The sequence below is a fragment of the Carcharodon carcharias genome, chromosome 15 (assembly GCF_017639515.1).
Source record: "Carcharodon carcharias isolate sCarCar2 chromosome 15, sCarCar2.pri, whole genome shotgun sequence".
In the NCBI taxonomy this organism is placed as follows: Eukaryota; Metazoa; Chordata; class Chondrichthyes; order Lamniformes; family Lamnidae; genus Carcharodon; species Carcharodon carcharias.
Genome location: NC_054481.1, coordinates 44,582,169 through 44,601,227, shown reverse-complemented (window position 1 = coordinate 44,601,227; position 19,059 = coordinate 44,582,169). Strand labels below are relative to the sequence as shown.

At 37.2% G+C, this 19,059-nt stretch overlaps 1 protein-coding gene across 5 annotated transcripts in view; it reads right to left on the bottom strand.

Annotated features, from left to right (window-relative positions):
- Nucleotides 1-3,479: 3,479 nt before the first annotated feature.
- The window catches only part of smurf1 (SMAD specific E3 ubiquitin protein ligase 1), a 129,367-nt gene continuing 113,787 nt past the window's right edge, over nt 3,480-19,059 (bottom strand). For 2 of the 5 annotated variants that reach the window (XM_041206146.1, XM_041206149.1), the window contains 7 exons: nt 16,508-16,622; nt 14,509-14,687; nt 13,707-13,844; nt 12,591-12,711; nt 11,517-11,718; nt 5,820-5,904; nt 3,480-5,186 (listed from right to left, as the gene is read on the bottom strand). In XM_041206146.1, coding sequence (XP_041062080.1) covers nt 5,087-5,186; nt 5,820-5,904; nt 11,517-11,718; nt 12,591-12,711; nt 13,707-13,844; nt 14,509-14,687; nt 16,508-16,622 — 940 coding nt within the window. In that variant the 3' untranslated portion in view covers nt 3,480-5,086. Of the gene's footprint in view, nt 5,187-5,819; nt 5,905-8,961; nt 9,056-11,516; nt 11,719-12,590; nt 12,712-13,706; nt 13,845-14,508; nt 14,688-16,507; nt 16,623-19,059 lie in introns of those variants that run through there. The other 3 variants (XM_041206147.1, XR_005945285.1, XR_005945286.1) reach the window with 3 other exon arrangements.

The following is a 19,059-nucleotide window of genomic DNA, read 5'->3' as shown; positions in this document are numbered from 1 at the left end:
CAGCACATAACTAGCTCCTTAAAGAACTTAAAAGGCAGTTAATTTGAGGCGAGCAGTTCCCGGCCCATCCACCCCTCACTTTGAAAATTCCAGCATGTCCTGGATGTGTCGGGATATTGACACGTTTGCCTGGACCACTATTTTCAAAGATGTTTGCTCGTGTTTTTGCTCCCAAAGGCGACTGAAAATCCTGGCCAGTATTTGATCTGCATCATGTAAGAGTATAAATTCTGGTTTTCAGGTTCATTCAGTTATTACCTCTAAAATGATGAATCCAACATTTAAGTTCCCTAAAGCAAAAGAATCTTTATAAAAAAAAAACAAATTCCACTCTATTCTTCTCTACAAAATGAACAGGATACATCAGGTCACACAACATGGCCACTTCATTTGTTAAGTAAAAACACACTGATTCAGCTAATTCTCAACCAATATATAAAAGTAGATTATGCATACATTTATTTCATTTTGTTTGTGGGACCTTGCTGTGCACAATTTGAATGCCGCATTTCCTAAAACTGTGATTACGCTTCAATAGGTTGAAAGGTGCATTGGGATGCCCAAGGTTGCAAAAAGGTGCAACATAAATGCAAGTTCTTCTTTCCTTAATTGGCATTGTTGCATTATGTGGAATTAAACACCAAGCTTTCCCAATTACAAATATTTTTTCTTATTTTTGATTTAAAAAAAAAGCACTGTTTGTTTGCTGCTGAGTTTATCATACACAAATTCAGGAAAAAAATGAAACCTAAAAATCAACCTATTTGCAATTATGTTCTCCAATTGCCCTCCCATCCCCCAACAAAATAACATGTACAAAGATGCAGATTTAACTTGTGAAAAGCGTGTTTTCCATAAACTACAAAACACTACACTGTAGTTTGCATGGAATCCATACTTTTCTTTCTTTCAGAAGTGGAAACATATTGTACATTCTATATAAAATCCACATTAATAAAAGGCTTTTGCTTCTATATGGTTATGCAGTAGTTAAGATTCACCAGTTAGCTAGACCTTATTGGTTAAAAATCTTTCCTCCCCCAAATCCCTCCAACCAATATTTCTCTTGCAGTGAATTTGTTTTATTTGAAACGTTCAAGTTTCTCCTTTATTACCAACCTAAGTACAAACAGCAATCTGTATTTAACTGCCTGTTAATTTGTGATGCCGCAGCTATATTTGACATCTACTTACTTAGGAGCTCTGGATAACTATGTTAGTGTTTAACTTTAAAGTGCTATAATGTCACATGTTCAAGTCTTCCATCACCACTGTGGCTTCTGTAAATGAATTGTTATTCATGCAAGCCATTTAGTAGTTAAATGAAGAATCACTATCCTTGGATTCATCTTTATGCTCCAAAATTACAATCTGAATTTCTAACATAAAAGCATAACATAAATATTTGTATTATGGGATTTAAAATATTTCAGAACTACAATCTTTGAATATTGTCATTCTTGAAAGTGTGTCTTCTTCCAAGGCTTACAACAGAAAAGTTGTTGTGGTTGTCTTAACTCATTTTATGTTATCCTTGGTTTGATTTTTTTTTGGGGTGGGAAGAGGCAAAAAAAGTCATACAGTACTACAAGGTTTGCAATGCAATTGTATGTGTATACAGTGGAAGGATACCAAAACTTCCCAAATTAAAAAGGTTTTATGCAGTTTGTTTAAGGAATGCCTCTCCCAACTGTGCAGGAAAAATCTAGGCAAAAAATTGCAAGTTTCCTGTGGCCTGGCGTTTAAAAGCTGCAGTATTACTAATTAGCATGATTAGAGAATGCAATGTCCCAATTCGGCAAACAGAAGATGGAATCTTGTTTCTCTACAAAAAATGTCACATTATAGATAATAAAGAATTTCAGGAAGAAAGCCCAGCTTTGTGATAATTTTGGGCCATGGTTTAGTGCACAAAGAAGTGTTACGTCTCCTAGTAATATTACCAACTTGACATATGCTTTCAAAGTTGGTGATAAATGTAATAGGTTATTCTTTACAGCACAACTTCTGAAGGCCATGCCAATTTTATGTCAAAACATTTGCCGATAAACTCTTCACAAAAAGATCAAATATTGAATTTGAATTGAAAACTGTGGTAATATCCTGAAACTCAGTATCAATTTAAATGAGTCTCTGAATAATTCTCTACGCATACCAACATTTTAGCTCTGATTTGGGACTATACAGCTTCTTTTAAGTCACACTTATTTCTCCTGTTTTTTGAGGCTTCAAACAAATGGAAAATTAAGTAGAAATTTGTGATTCAAAATGTCCAATTTCAAAAATCTATATCTTGGGATGCACTAAAAGCTAAAGTACATTGATTAATTAACTTGGACAGCTAGGGTGGTCAACGCTACTAACAGTTGCCTGTTTTACTAAGTTAAAAGGTTACAGTAAAACAACTAATTTGTTTAAAAAGAACAGAGTAACCATTCACATGCCATTGTTTTCTAATATTGCTTATCCAAGTAAAATGCCTGATTAGGGAGGATCTCGACCCCTTTGTGATGACCTAAGATTAGAACAGAAAGAAGCCTAATATAGGGTTTCAAAAGTATAAATATTAGAATATTACAACATTTTGACATAGTTATCAAAACAACCTTGAAAGCTCTGTTCATACCATGGTTAATCACTACTGTTTGGAAAACACACTTTAAATTATATGACTCACTGTATGTGGACTCAAATATTAGGAATGCTTGAGAGATAAAAGCTGCACAAATATAGTACAATGAGCAAAACAGAAAAGGTAGCTTCTGAAATCTGACAGTACAAGCAAAACTATGGTTGACAGGCATTCAAAATTAGATGCCACTCTTAAACTTTGTGTTTGATGAAGGACAGCTTTGAAATTGCAACTTACTTTTTTGCAATCTCAGAGGAACAAAAACCTCTTTGAAGAGTTACTAAACGTGATTGCACTGAAAGCCCTACGCACGCAGTTAGCACAATTTTACCACCTGAGACTATGAGATTTCAGGTATGCTTCAATAATGCGGAAGATAGAACCTTGTTTCCAACAAGAAAATTGATTTTATGCCTTCTTGATTTTAAGGGATTAAATGTGGTCTGTATCTTCATTGTGAACATCAACCAGTGTAATAAGACTATTCTTTTCTGAATTTACCCAACACTCATTCAACACATTACTATCTTTGTGAATTCAAAGCCATGATTTTGGTGAATGTAGAAATCTTGCTCACTCCTGAATTATAAAAACAATACTACAAAAATCTGCTTCTTTAAAATACATTTTGGAAAACATCTTTAGAGCAAGTACCTATGGTTTTCAGCATAGATCAAGAGACATGTAGGAAAGGTACTAATGTGTCGATATGATTTTGCTCAAGCCCATAACTGAATGGTGTTGGGCTTAAAATAAACATGGTATTGGTTATATTTCTGTAAGTTACCAGACATATAAAAACAATTAGCTTCTACAGCCATTTACACCATGGTTCTCATCAAATTGGTTTGGTTTGGGATCACACAATTTTAGTTTGAAATATATGGTACATAATTTAACAAAATCAAAGGAAAGGAATATTGTCTCTTTAAAAAAGTACAGATGACTGGAATTTATAAAAACAATGGTCGCCATCAACTCATGAATGATTTCTGTTTAAAGCTGCAGTACTCTCTTTAAATCAGTCAACATCGCCAATACAATATAGATAACTTCCTTTTCACTTATTTAGGTTTCCATAAAAATGCTAATTCATTAAAAATAACCTGAAAATAATTTTCAAAGTACAAATTTAACATCTAGAAACAAAAGACAAAACTTGCAGAATTTGTAAAAGGTGCAGTAAATTGTAAAGACATTGATGCAAGTGTCAACATACAAAGATTTCATAATTTAAGGTTCTGCACTGATCTGCCTAATCTACTGATAGTTTTAATTGGTTAACTAATTTAATAATGAGTCAACCAATTTCACACTTGGCACATTTCTTGACTTTTGCTTACAAAACTTAAGCATTTCATGATAGACTGCCATTGCAGGTTCCCACCTTAGCATTGAACATAAAAGTAAAAAAAAAAAGCAGATTTAAAGATAAACCACATTTACAAAAAAAAAGGACTTGGAAAAGCACCATTTGCTACAAACAGTGCCTGTTATTTCCCCATTAACTCTTTCAACGCCGGACTCCTATGGAAATGACAATTCTGGATTAATCTTTTGAGTACTGAAAGACACTTTCAGGTTTCAACATATGCAGACTTTTTTTAATGATTAAATTCTGTAAAACTGATATTCTATTTTATTTGTATTATAAAATGGAATTCCAGAAATGCAAAGACCCACATGATTTCTTAGCTCAAAATGTTCTAAGAACAAAATTTTAATGTGATAATTTTAATTTTACAGCCAAAACGTGATTTTAGTACTCAAAGGTTCATCTCATGGAACAAAATGTTTTGTATTTTTTATATATATATATTTGTAAATATTCTTAAAAAGTTACTCAGCATACAGTGGAGGAATATAACTCTCTTAACAAAATATAGGTTAAAAATAATCTGATTTGATTAAAACACACTGCAAGTATAGCTACTGCCTGCGCTGAAAGAGTTGATAAAAAAAGGAACACTGTAGCTATAAACAGAGCTATTTCTCATCTAACATCCAGTATTTCTAAATGCTACTTTCAGCACTTGGAAGAATGAAAAGTCTCCATTGGACAACTATTTTGAGTGGGGTGGGGCAAAAAGGGAAAGGAATGAAGGGAAGAAGTGAAATGTGCAAGGATCTGTCCTCTTTCACTGTGCAAAGTTCTTGAAATAAAGTTTCAAGCACACAACTTAAAAATGTATAATACAACTGAAACAGGTCCATTTTCTGTCTTACAGATACAGTATCTTCTTCACTTATGAGCTTCCTAGTTTGCTCTTCTCGAAATCCTAACACCTTTCCGTTTTTGAGTTGATCAGCATCATTATGTCACTTGTAAGTTATAGTAACCATGTGAGCGAATTGTTAGTTCTCCTGATCATACAGTGCGCTGCTCAACAAGAAGCTCATAGAACTTCCTTTCTGTAGTGTTCTTAACAACTTCAAAGCAAATATTCATGTACTTCACTCCACTGCAAAGCCACAAGTCTCCTCAACTGCTGTCAACAACTTCTCGTAAAGCTTCTCATAGGACTCATAAGGAGGAATGTCTATACGGTTAAAACTGAAGAGAGAGGGAACAGTCAGCAAACAGAGGCAATGTTGGTCACATGTGATTACATTCATTGGTGATCCAAGTAATAAATCAGCTAGTTCATTTAGGCAATGAAAAATGATCTTAAAATGACACAGAGTTCGTTTTTGGCAGGGGGGAGCACTATTGCTAGCTTGTTATGTGGAGCTAAGTTAAAAGTATAATTACTCACTGGATCAGAAAGCAAATCCACTGAATAGATCGTTCTAATTAATTATCATTTAATAGTAACTTTTTTGGAACAACGTTACAGGATAAATTAGGATCTTACGATTGAACAATCCTGCTATAGCTCAAGAACAGCAAGCCAAATCCATTAGCTGTGGGTTAACAATTCATTGAAGATATTGATGTACACTTAGGGCCTTCATCAAGAGATTGCCACTATATATGACTTATAAACTAAGGAACTATCAAAGGTTATAAATATGCATTTCCAATGTGTTACATTGTCATTTTTGAATATGTTGGAAAAGCAGCCAAGAAGTTTTACATAATAATTAATTGTGGTTGAATGATACAATTCATAAGCAATTGATTGGAGGGTCTCAGATATATGACTCTGGTTTGAATACTAGTTACTTCGATAACAGAGAAACTCACCAAGTATGTGCTTTGGGAAGGTTCTCTGTGTTGGCATCAATCAGATGGATGGTAAAAAGTCTTGGGCCTGCAGCACCTGTAGAACCTTACAAATACAAAATCTAGTTAAACCATACAGCAAATAACAAAACAGGTTTAACTTTGTAGAAGATAAGCAATGGAGTACCCTTATCCTTAAAAAGTGCAAGGTGAAAGAGGTTCAGTCAAATGAAAAATTTTGTGCTTACTGTCAGGATCAAGGACTCTCGAGTAAAGCCTAGATATAGCATGAATTTAGCTCATGGCAAACACAATACCCATTGCACTTCTTCATGTATGCTATAAAAGCACAACACAGAACAGCAGTGAAATGACCACGATCCAAGGAACCAGTGGAGAAAGCAAATTCTGCAGTATTTGATTTCTGGCCAATAGATAGCTCATTATCAATAATAGAATATTTATTCCAATGCTGGAATAAAACCCTACAATCCTGCCACATCCAATCATAAATGGCAATGGACAATTAAACAATTAAGCAACTAACTTTTTTGGAATAAAGTTACAGAATAAATTACGGTCTCCTGATTGAACAATGCTGCTATAGCTCAAGGGTAGCAAGCCAAGTTCATTAGCTGTAGGTCAACAATTCATTAAAGGTGTACACTTATGATGTTCATAAAGAGATTGCCACTAAATATAACATAAAAAAAACTTTCAAAGGCTATAATTATATATTTCCAATGTGTTACATTGTCATTTTTGAATATGTTGAGAAAGCAGGCAAGACATTTTATATAATCATGGGTTGAAGGATATAATTGCAAACTATTGACTTGGTTACAGATATATGAAAGTGGATAATAGATAGCTCAACATTTCTAGTACAAGATGCTCAGTACTAGAAAACAACCCTACAATCCTGCTCCATCCAGTCATAAATGGCAGTGGACAACTAAACAAACAACCAGGGGAAGTAGCCCATGAACAACCCCATTTGTAAAGATGGTGGAGCCTAGCATGCAAGTGCAAAAGTCAAGACTAATTTGTTTGCAACCATCTTCAGCCAGAGCATTGAGTAGATAACCCATCTCAGCCTCCTCCTGAGGTTCAAACCACAAACGCCAATTTTCAGCCTATACGGTTCACTCCAAAAGTCATCAAGAAACGACTGAGTGCACTGGATCCAGCCCTGATAACATCTCAGCTGTAATGCAGAAGACTTGTGCTCCACAAATAGCTAAGCCGCTAGCCAAGCTGTTCCAATACAGCTACAAGACTTGCATTAACCTGACAAGTGGATGATTGCCCGAAATGCTGTGCCCACAAAATACATGACAAATCCAATTTGGCCAGTTCCCACTCCATCAGCCTACTTTCAATCATCACTGGGTCAAAATCCTGGAACTCCCTCCCTAACAACGCTGCGGGTGTACCTACACCATAGGGACTGCAGCGGTTCAAGAAGGCAGCTCATCACCACCTTCTCAAGAGCAATTAGGGATGGGTAATAAATCCTGGCCTAGCCAGCGATGACCACATCCTGTAAATGAATTTTAAAAAAACAAAGTGGTTGTTAACAGTGCCATCAAGGGGCACAGTGCTCAGTGATGGCCAATTTGGGTTCCGTGAGGACCACTGGACTTCAGACTTCATTGCAAACTTGGTCTGAACATTCACAAACCAGCTGAATTTCAGAGATGAGGCGAGAGTGATGGCTCTTTATGTCAAGGTAGCAGTTGTCAGAGTTTGGCATTAAGACCAAGTAAAATTTAAGTCAATGGCAATGAGTGGAAAAGCTCTCTACTGATTGGAGTCATACGCAGCACAAAGGCAAATGGTTCTGATTGGTTGGAGGCCAATCATCTCAACCCCAGGGCTTCAGTGCAGGAGTTCGTCAAGGCAGTATTCTAGGCCCAACCATCTTCAGATTCTTCATCTATGACCTTTGCTCCATCATAAGGCTAGAATTCTGGATTTTCACTAACAATTGGACACAGGGTCAAAATAATTTTCTTTCTCGAGGGCTTTTTGAGATTTATTTGAGGGCTACTTTTTGATTTTCTGGGGCTCCTTTTTCATTCTCACTAACTCCTTCAATAGGTGATGCAGTCATGTAGTGAAACTATCTTTTCTAACATCTCTCCACTGTCCTGTAGCTGGGTGGGACTGCTCTCATCTGGTTCCATTATTATCCATCTATTCGTTGCCAGAGAATCATTTATAATGGGTTTTCTTTCTGCTCCCACACAGGTGTCCCCCAAGGATGAATCCTTGCGCACCCTCCCGCCCCTTCTATTTTTCATTTACAAGCTTCCACTTGGTAATATAATCCAAAGCACAGTGCTAGTTCTCACATGTACGATGATAACACCCTACTCTATCTCACTGCTGTCTCTCTCAACTCCTTCAGTCTGCTTGACTGAAATCCAGTACCGGATGAGCAGAATTTCTTCCAATTAAATACTGGAAAGACTGAAGCCACAGTTTTCTGGTCCCACTCCAAACTCAGCTCCACAGCTACTTACCCCATCTCTCTCCCTGGCAATAGTCTGAGATTAAGTCAGTATGCAGCCTTTGTTGTCATATTTGACCCCGAGATGAGCTTCTGACCTCATATTTGTGCCATCTCTAAGATTGCCTATGTCTACCTCTGTAACGTCTGACTTCACCTTTGTCTCAGCTCACCTGTTGCTGAAACCTTCATTCATGTCCTTCGTTACCTCTAGACATGGCTACTCTAATGCACGCCTGGATGGTCTCTCAATTCTACCCTCCATAAACTTGAGGTCATCTAAAACTTTACTGGCCATGTCTTAACTCACAGCAAGTCCTGTTCCCCTATCACTCCTGAGCTCACTGAGCTACATTGGCTTCCAGTAAATCAAAGTCCCAATTTTAAACTTCTCATCCTTGTTTTCAAATTCCTCCATAGCCTTGCTCCTCCCTATCTCCCTAATCTCCTCCAACCCACAGCCCTCCGAGATACCTGCACTCCTCTAATTCTGATGCAGCTCAATTTTCATGCCTCCATCATTGATGGCCATGCCTACACCCAAAGCTCTGGACCTCGCTTTCCTCCTTTAAGGCTCTCCTTAAAACCTACCTCTTTGACCAAGTTTTTGGTCATCTGACCTAAACTTCATGTGGCTCGATGTCATACCTTGTTTTATAACGCTCCTGTGAAGCACCTTGGGATGTTTCATTGCATTAAAGGTGCTATATAAGTTGTTGTTGTACATACACTTTCTGATTATCTACAAATAAAAACTAAAGTTATAAATTCTGTCAAGGTATCCTGATTAGAATCCATACAGTGCATTCAGAATTATGTTATTGATCAATAAAGTGAGTTTCTATGTCATTCAAATAGGAATAATGAAATTTATTAAGAAGCTCTTATTTATTTTAATATACACAACAGTCCTATCTATTGCTTCTTTCCATTCTTTAAGGGTTCTAGGCGTATCTGATCTGACCTAACTATGCTGTAAACTATTTATTCTGAGTTTATTTCCTGTTGTAATTGCTTTACTGGTTCCTATGTTACCTGACATGTTAATGGTTCCCTCTCCTCACCAGTACTCTCATCCCCTCAAAATCCTTCCCTCAATCTATCTGTTTAATCCACTTACACATTTCAAATCCCTTCATCATCTCTAGGGTTCTTCTGCTTTCCAGTTCTATTTCAGTCTCTCCTAAACCTTCATGTTCAACTCCCTCCAGTCTAGTTTCCATCTTCCACAGCACCAAAACAAACCAAACCAAAGTCACAAATGACACCTTTGAGACTATTATCATGGTGCTTTATCCCCCCTTAATGCTCCACAGTTACTATCGGCTATACAATCTTCCTTCCAATGCTTCTCCTCTATTGCCTTGTTCTATTAGAATACCTTCTTGTGACTATCAGTCACAATCAGAATCACAATCAGTAGTCAATGTATCTCCAAGAATGGCTTGTTTTCACAGCCCCACACCAACATCAGGATTCAAAGAAGGTCCATCTTTGCCCACATCCTCTCTTCCTCATCTACGTTCTGTTCCTGGCAACATCATCTCAATAATGATACCCAGCTCCATTCTCTCATTTCTCTCAACAGGCCCATCAACAGCCACTGTACTGTCAGAGTACTTGCCTAACATCTCGTCTTGAATGAGTGCCAAATTCCTCCAACTGAATACTGGCAGCCAGCATCTTCAGTTGCACAAAAATCTACACTGATTACATCCACTTTTCCAGGCATTCTATTAGGCTAAACCAGGTCAACCAGGTGTAAAGCTCAACAATCTGTTCAATCTAGGCAGCAACCAATTTGTGCACCACAAGTTCTCAAGTACAGCAACAACATAAATGCTAACTTAACCCGTTTTTGGAGGTGTTGACCAGCAAGAAATGTTGGTCAGGACAGTGGGGATACTCCCTTGCTTTTCTTTGAATAGCTGCATGAGATATTTATAGATAGGCTGATGGTATGGCAGGCATGTGGCAGATGAAAATTAATGCAGCGATACATTTTGGTAGAAAGAATGAGGAGAGGAATTATAAAACAAAAGGTACAATTCTAAAAGGGGTTCAGGACCAGAGGGGCCTTGGGACATTTATGCACAAATTGCTTCATGTGGCAAAGCAGGTTGAGAAAGTGGTTAATATGGCATATGGGATCCCGGGCTTTATAAATAGAAGCTTGAAGTACAAAATCAAGGAAGTATTAATGAACTTTTATAAAACACTGGTTTGGCTTCAACTGGAGTATCACATCCAATTCTGAGCAACACACTTTAGAAAGGATGGGAAGACACTGAAGAAGGTGCAGAGTACCATTCACAAGAATGGTTCCAGGGATGAGGGACTTCAGTTACATGGATAGATTTGAGAAGCTGGGGCTGTTCTCCTTAGAGGAGAGAAGGTCAAGAGGAGATTTGATAGAATGTTCAAAAACATGATGGGTCTGGAAAGAGCAGATAAAGAAAAATTGTTCCACAAATGATGAAGGGTCAAGAACCATATGACACCAATTTAAGATGAACAGCAAAAGAACCAAAGGCATCATGAAGGAAACCATTTTTTAAAAACACACAAGGGCTATGATCTGGAATGCACTACCTGAGAGTGTGGCTTTCAAAACAAAATTTGAACATAATCTGGATAAAAAAAATTGCAGGGGTACAGGTACAAGGTGGGGAAGTGAGACCAGCTGAGTTGCTCCTGCAGAGAGCTGGCATGGGCTTGAAGGGCCAAATGGCCTCCTTCTGTGCTGCAACAATTCTATGGTTCTATTCTATGATTTTACATTCATCTTGGTACCACATTTTATTTAAAAAAATGGCACCTCCAACAATACTCCCTCACTAATGCTGAAGCCCCAGAGGAGCGTAAACCCACAACCATCTCTCACACTGACAAGAGTGTAACCAATGGGCCAAATTCACATGTATTTGCAAGGCAATTTTTATCTAAACCTAATATAAATTTTGTAACATACAGAATCTTATTAATTTCTAGTTTTGCTCTTTATCTAGTCAGCAATATCTGTCTGTTGATTACAAATTTAGTTGTCTAACTCAATGCATCATATATGAATTTCACTGTATCATCATTTACAGTTTTTACTTTATTTAGTAGAGTCCACAATACACCTTACACCTGTGCTGCATACTAAAGCCAGAGCAGCAAAACATGCTTACACAGCAAATTATGATTTATATGATATCCACCTTGTAGTGCTTTGAATCCCTGCAGAGGTACCCGGGAAGATCCGGTCACAAACTGAAGAAGCCGTGCTCTCCTTTCTTCATCAAACATCTCAACTGTTTGCCAGAACCATTTCACAATATTGCTGTCCGAGGTACAGTGCTTTAGGCGTGTATTAGCTTTCCAGTCCTTTATGTCAATCTTTCCCAACCCACCAATAATCAGCTGCAGGAAGAAAAATTCAGATGCATACCTTCTGTTAGCATATATTCTTGTATCCACAGAATATTTAAAGGATTAGTATTTGTTGCACTTAAGTATGCAGTACATTCTCACACAAAACTACACATGCAAATGGTTAGCAAATCTCAACTGGCAAAACCAGCTAAACTTAACTAATTTATCAGCTGTAAGTATTAGATGACTACTGTCTACTTTGCTATTCAACCATACAATTTTAAAACTAAACTTTGGTGTCTCTAACATCTCATCAATAGGCAAATCTAAACAATTTTGAAGCACATATTGGCAAAAAGTCAGTGTTTATACTTTATAATAAATTAGCATCAAAAAGCATTGTCAGTAAATTATAAAGGAAGACACAAATGATGAACTCCATAATAACAAACCTCTGCCAAACAGGCTCAGAGTATTTCTATATGCAAATGATGACTGACCAACCAGATCAGTTTACCAGATATAATAGGACTGGTTGGATAAGCAGTGGGAAGCTTACCACTGTGCTGATAAGTTGCATGGCTTTAGCCCAGTTAAATATCAGCAATATCCATGCACAAAAAGCTCTTAGGCCTCATGTCTCTTCAACGTGCACCCAAATACTCCAATCTTAGATTAGTGTGGTGTGCTCTATGGGAGGCAATGCATGCACCTTATATCAGGCAAATTGAAACTCTACATATTAAAATTCCTCAGTAGCTGGGCTTGGTTTCTAGACTCTCAATCATGATAATGAGTTCTCACATGTCAGGTACCAGACTGACCAGAAAGGAAAGAGGACTGGGAATTAGGAACCATTAAATATTTCTTTCTTCAACTATCTAAAGCCATATTTTACTAAATGTGAACAAGTCTGTTACCTCAATTTCCTTCTGATCAAAAGGTTTAAGTAGATGTTGTGGAATAAGCTCATTAAATCCCTTCTGCAAAGCCAGAAATTGTGCCTCGATTCCTCTCATAAACCGCCAGTTCACGTAAAGCCTGAACATAAGGTAAGATGGATTAATGGGGTCAAGTCAGAAATACAATAAATACAAACACATATATTGGAATTTAAATCTGTAAAAATTACAGACCAATTTAAATACAAACACATATATTGGAATTTAAATCTGTAAAAATTACAGACCAATTTAAACAGACCTGTATGTAAAGACTAAATAAAGTGCAAATAATGTATAGCCAATGTTAATGTTGAGAACTCTAAACAATATACAGATAGAAATTATATTTTTATAAATAGTAGGTTACAAAAAGCAAAATAGGATAAACTGGAAAGCAGCCAAGTAATGTCAGAATGGATTTTGTGTGCCTTATTCAAAGAGCTAATTGTACTGTTGGGCTCCCAAAACAATTTTGTATTTTAGGATTGTAGGACTATAAACGAGATTGTGAATAACCTAAATGGCCATTAGTATTTGGGATGCGAATATGCTCAACTCTCTCCCTCTGGAAACAACTACTTTAATGTAAAAGGAGCCCAAGTATAATGCACTTTAAAACAATGGACAATCTACCCAATTTATTTAATTGATGGCTTTTCATTAACCTCTGTTGTTCCTTCTTATTATTCTTTTGTTTTTAAAGTGATACTTAGCAAGTTATATTTGTAACTATTAAATGAGTAAAAATTAAATAAATGCTGGTGAGTTTGGTTCAATTGGCACTTCAGCCAGGGTTTTTTCTTGATGGAAAATCAGTCTGGGGGTGCAGAAATTCCTTGAAATGACTCTAGATAAGAGTCAGAAAGCTGAAGTGTAAAATCAGAGTCCTAATTTTTCTATGACAGGAGAAAATATTTTTCAAGACATAATGTTACTTACCTCATCAAGATGCATTGTTTTAAAAATCCAGGGATAAAAATGTCATGAGCCACGACTTGGCACTCCCTCGGAATGCGTATTTCAAAACTTTGCATCAAGGAGCAGTACAGCCCCCAACTCCCCCAAACAATAGCAGAAAAATAAACCACTTACCTTACATATTCTCGTTTATTCTCCTCTGTTACAGGAACATTTCTGCCATTTGGTTTGAGCTCTTGTTGAATAATCCGACCAAAACAGTTGTGCTCAACACAAAATGTATGATCAAGTACAGGTGTGATGTCATTTTCACTGTAACAGTAAAAAAGTTATTGAAGCAATTGGCTGGATAATACCTTTATTATTTACAATTTGATAGAATATCAAATACAGCTTTCTGCGTTCTTTTAAAGCAACAACACAATTTCTTTACAGGCTTCAAATACTACCATCCTACTTATACCAATGGTTAGTGCTGATGCGTAGATGCATCAAAGCCTTAAGCAAGCCCTGATTAATATGTTCCATCTTCCACCACAAAATACTTAACATGCGCATAAATAGAGAATTTTACAGAACCATAATACTCTAAATAGACACAAAATCTCAAAATATAGATGGCAAATCTAAATTAAAGGTCTAAAATTACTATAGTCTCAACCGTATAATCCTTCATCCCTTACAGTTTATGAGATCATGACACACACCTAACAGTTTCTGAACTAAACTATCAACAGTTCCCTTTATGCACCAACTCTTTTTCAGATTATAAAAGGTATAATTTTAATTCCTTTAATTATCTGCAGTAAAATCTATTCCTAGGAAAAGTTAATGCACCTTTCCTTAATCTCAATAGCAATCTCAAACCTCTATTTAGTTATTTTATGTCCAGACATGCAGCCAGGAAGACATTAGTCAAGAAGGAAAAATTCAAGAGTCAATTATTCAGTTATGTTATTCCATTAGTTCAACTCACAGGATCCAAACCAGGCTCTTGTGCAATTCTGGGTCAACAGTTTCCAAGTCTGATAACTGGATAGGTTTACCCAACAGTTGCTTGTAGAATGGTAATGTGAAACCCCCATTAATATAGTGACCATGGAATACGGCAAGTCCCATTATCCGACCCACAAAATGAAAGTATGACAAATGTTCCTGTAGAAGAAATATTCACTTGTTTGATTAAAAAGTAAAATGCTGCCATCCTGTGGCTGACAAGCAAAAGCACCAGAAACATTCATATAATCAATCTTCTCTAACGGCTCACTGAATTATGTAACATTAATGCAAAAGAATATCAAGACAAGCCAGAAATTAAATTAAGCTGATACAACCAGTCTAATAGAAATTATTCTCAATAGTCCAAAATATATTCAGTTTAGGGCTATCATCAAGTAGAAATTCATTAAGAACTGTGATTAAGAAAGAGACAGTCTTTTACTCAAATTAACTGACCATTATCAATGAAAATGATGCTCCAATTACTTTACAGCATCACTGCCAGTAGCCATGATTTCAAAAGCAGCTCAGTAAAGTGAATAAGGCTGCACTGCTGCCTTCAGGGTCATCATAACTGACCTAAAGAGGGGTTTTCACTCGCACTTATAGAGGCAGAAGCGCCACCAGCAACAGCAAAGCATAAATGCTATTGGAGGGGGAAGGCATAGTTGTCACTGACCACAGCTGGGTTATGTGCCACAAATATAGGCCTATAATGTGGCTTCTTGCTTGGTCACATACAGGTACCTTATTCAGGCACTGCAGAAGTTAAGCCAACCTTAAGTAGAGTCGCGAATTTCAACTTATGAATATACTTGTGTATGCGGAATAACTTTGCTGTTAGTTCAGTGATGTGGACACCGCCTCTAAAATGAAATGGATGTATTCCATGGCAGCGGCAGCTTTCTTGAAATGGTTCCACAGCATGAAGACATTGATAATAAATGGATGTTAGAACTGTGCTAAATAAGAGAAATGAACCAGTTTCAAGAAACAGAATATTTCCCTGCTAAAATGCCCAGATGACTTTGCTCAAAAATACATTTGAGAAGATTCAAACATATCAAAGTAGGAAATTTGAGAAGGCTACTTAGAGTATCATATCTATAGCATCTTTGTTGAGCCACGTACAATGTACTCTATCATCACAGCCCATTGAACAGAGTTTGGAGTGCAATGCTTGTTAATATATTCCTTCAAACTAATCTTCCTAATCCCAAAGGAAAATTAACATCTAAAAAGATGATCAGAAAGATTGCGAAATCTATACATGCACTGAAATGGTTGTATGTTGCATGGTTTGAATCATTAAAGAAACCACTGAAATTTAATGAGAATCAAACATGCAAATTCATGGCCACATTTAAAGCTGATGCCCATTTCTTCATCTCTCTCAAATAAATTAGGAAACACAATTATCTAGAGAATCTTAGAACTATTTATTAAGAGTCAACACAAACAGGAATATTTCCAGCATGAAAGTGAAGAAATTAAATCCAAAATCTGCAAGTCCACTTGGATTTTTGCAAATGTTTCAAGTCAATCTTTTAGGAGACTGGGAAAAGCATAGGCACCAAATAATTTAGTTGAGCAGTAATTGGTTGATATTCTTACAAGATTCTTCCATGACAAATTTCTTATAGTGAAAACTTTAAAATTTTCTAGAGAAACAAATGCAATTCCTTGATTATAATTCAACAGAAATTAAATGGTTTTGGGGTAATTTACCAGGTCTAAGTAGTCTGACTCTTCTATCTAACCAAGTTTCTTTTTGGAATGGGAGATAGAGGCCATCCAAAATATATACATGCAGTTATTTCTGGCAGTTGGATTTTGTTGCACATACTTACAGAGGAAATCTATATGGATAAAAGGTCAATATTACATTCTGATCACTTGCAGAACATTAAGAAAACACAGGATATTCCTATTCAGTTTGCTTTTATTCAACTCTCACTGTGACTTCAGATACTCACAGGATTAACTGCAGAATCTGGGTTGATCTGTAGCGTGTAGATATTATCAGTTGAATACTGAAATAGTCCATAGTAAGGATTCAACATTTCATGACAAAGCAAATACAACCACTCCCTATGAAATAAGAAAACACAAATGATATTTGAAGGTAATCAGGACTGTAAAATCAGAACCAAAGTAGGGCATTTAGGTCATCAAGCCAGCTTTTCAATGTTATTAGAACTGGCAACTCTATCCTTATAATCTCAATTCCTGGTCTTTTGTGCACAGCCCTGAATATCCTTATACTTTAAATAAAGATCTAACTTCCTTTTAAACACCTCAATTGACTTTACACCTATGGCTTTCTGGATCAGTATTATTCATGTTTTGTCTACATGAAGATTTTTTCCTGGACTTACTTTTAATAACCTCAACCCCAGTTCCAAAATTAGAGGCAATTTATAACACATAAACAGACCATTTTATGTCACATGCATGCTCCACTCCTCCAATCCTCCTGCCACTTAACTTCATCTCACCCCATCAAAATATCCTTCTACTCCTTTCTCCCTTCTGTAACTCAACCGCTCCATGTGGTACAAGTTTCAGATTCCCACCACCCTTTAGGTAAAGAAGTTTTTATTGAATTCTTTACTGGATTTTAGTGATTACCTTATATTTATAGTCCCAAGTTTTGGACTCCCTCACAAGTAGAAACATCTGCTACTTTGCCAAACTCCATCATAATCGCAAAGGTCCCTTGTTCTCTTATCTGGAGAAAAGAGCCCCCGCTGTTGGGATTTCCCTGCTAGTTTTGCCCTCTCTGGTATCAAGCTTGTAAATTATTTTTTGCACTTTCTCCTTTGCTTCTATATCATTTTTGTAATATGCAGATCAATACTACGTACCAAATAAATGTGGTCTAAGCAAGGTTCTATGTAGGTTTAACATAATTTCTCTGTTTTTGAATTCTATTCGTCTAGGAAATTATCAAACTATAACCACACAAGATATATCAGTCCTCCTGTGCATGTGCACAATTATGTGGAACCTTTGGCTGAAGGCTGTCTCACTCTTCCACCAGAGCTGCATATGTGTAAGTTATTTGTGGTTGCACAAGTGCCTAGATGGAGCCATGTGGGCACTCAGGGGTGAAGGATGGGAGAAGATCTGAATCTCGGTGAGGCAGATGTCAGAAGCTCAGGTCGGGGTACGGGGCCAGGCAGTCAGCAACTCAGGGTTGGGAGCAAAGAGAGAACACTGTGGGTGGGGAGTGGAAGACAGTGATCCAGACTGGGTGACAGAATCATAAAATAGTTACAGCCATGAAGGAAGCCATTTGGCCCATCGTATGTGTGCTGGCTCTCTGAAGGAGCAATTTACCTAGTGCCACTCCCTGGCCTTCTCCCCATAGTTCTGCACATTCTTCTTTTTCAGATGATAATCCAATTCCCTCTTAAATGCCTCAATTGACGCTGCCTCCATCACACTCTCAGGCAGTGAAATACAGATCCCAATCATTCGCTGCGTAAAAAAGTTGTTCCTCAAGTCTCCATTGCTTCTATTGCCAATTATTTTAAATCAGTGCCCTCTTGTTCTCAATCCTTCCAACAATGGGAACAGTTTTTTCCGAATTACTTTATCCAGACCCCTCATGATTTTGAATACCTCTATCAAATCTCCTCTCAACCTTCTCTTCTCCAAGGAAAACAGTCCCAACTCTCCAATCTATCTACGTAACCGAAGTTCCTCATCCTCGGAAATATTTTCATTAATCTTTTAACATCATAAGAACATAAGAACTAGGAGCAGGAGTAAGCAATTCAGCCGCTCAAGCCTGCCCCGCCATTCAACACAATCATGGCTGATCTCATTTCGGCCTCAACTCCAATTTCCCACCCTCTCCCCAGAACCTTTCAACCTGTTACTAATTAAACATCTGTCTATGTCCTCTTTAAATTTATTCAGCGTCCCAGCATCCACTGCACTCTGAGGTAGTGAATTCCACAGATTCACGATCCTTTGAGAAAAGTAATTCCTCCTCATCTCTGATTTAAATCTACCACCCCTTAGCCTAAAACTATGGCCTCTCGTTCTAGAATGCCCCACAAGGGGAAACATCCACTCCACGTCTACTTTGTCTATCCCCTTTAGCATCTTATATATCTCAATTAGATCTCCTCTCATCCTTCTAAACTCTAGCGACTTTAGGCCTAAACTGCTCAATCTCTCCTCATAAGACAAGCCCCACATCTCTGGAATCAATCTAGTGAACCTCCTCTGAACCGCTTCCAATGCAACTACATCTTCCTCAAGGGGACCAAAACTATGCACAGTACTCCAGCTGCGGTCTCACCAATGCCTTGTACAGTTGCAACAACACTTCCCTATTTTTATACTCTATTCCTTTAGCAATAAATGCCAAAATTCCATTTGCCTTCCTTATTACCTGCTGTACATGCATACTAGCTTTCTGCACTCTCTAGTTCCTTCACATCCAGGACTGGATACAATACTCCAGTTGAGGCTGAACCAGTGTTTTATACAGGTTTAACATAACCTCCTTGCT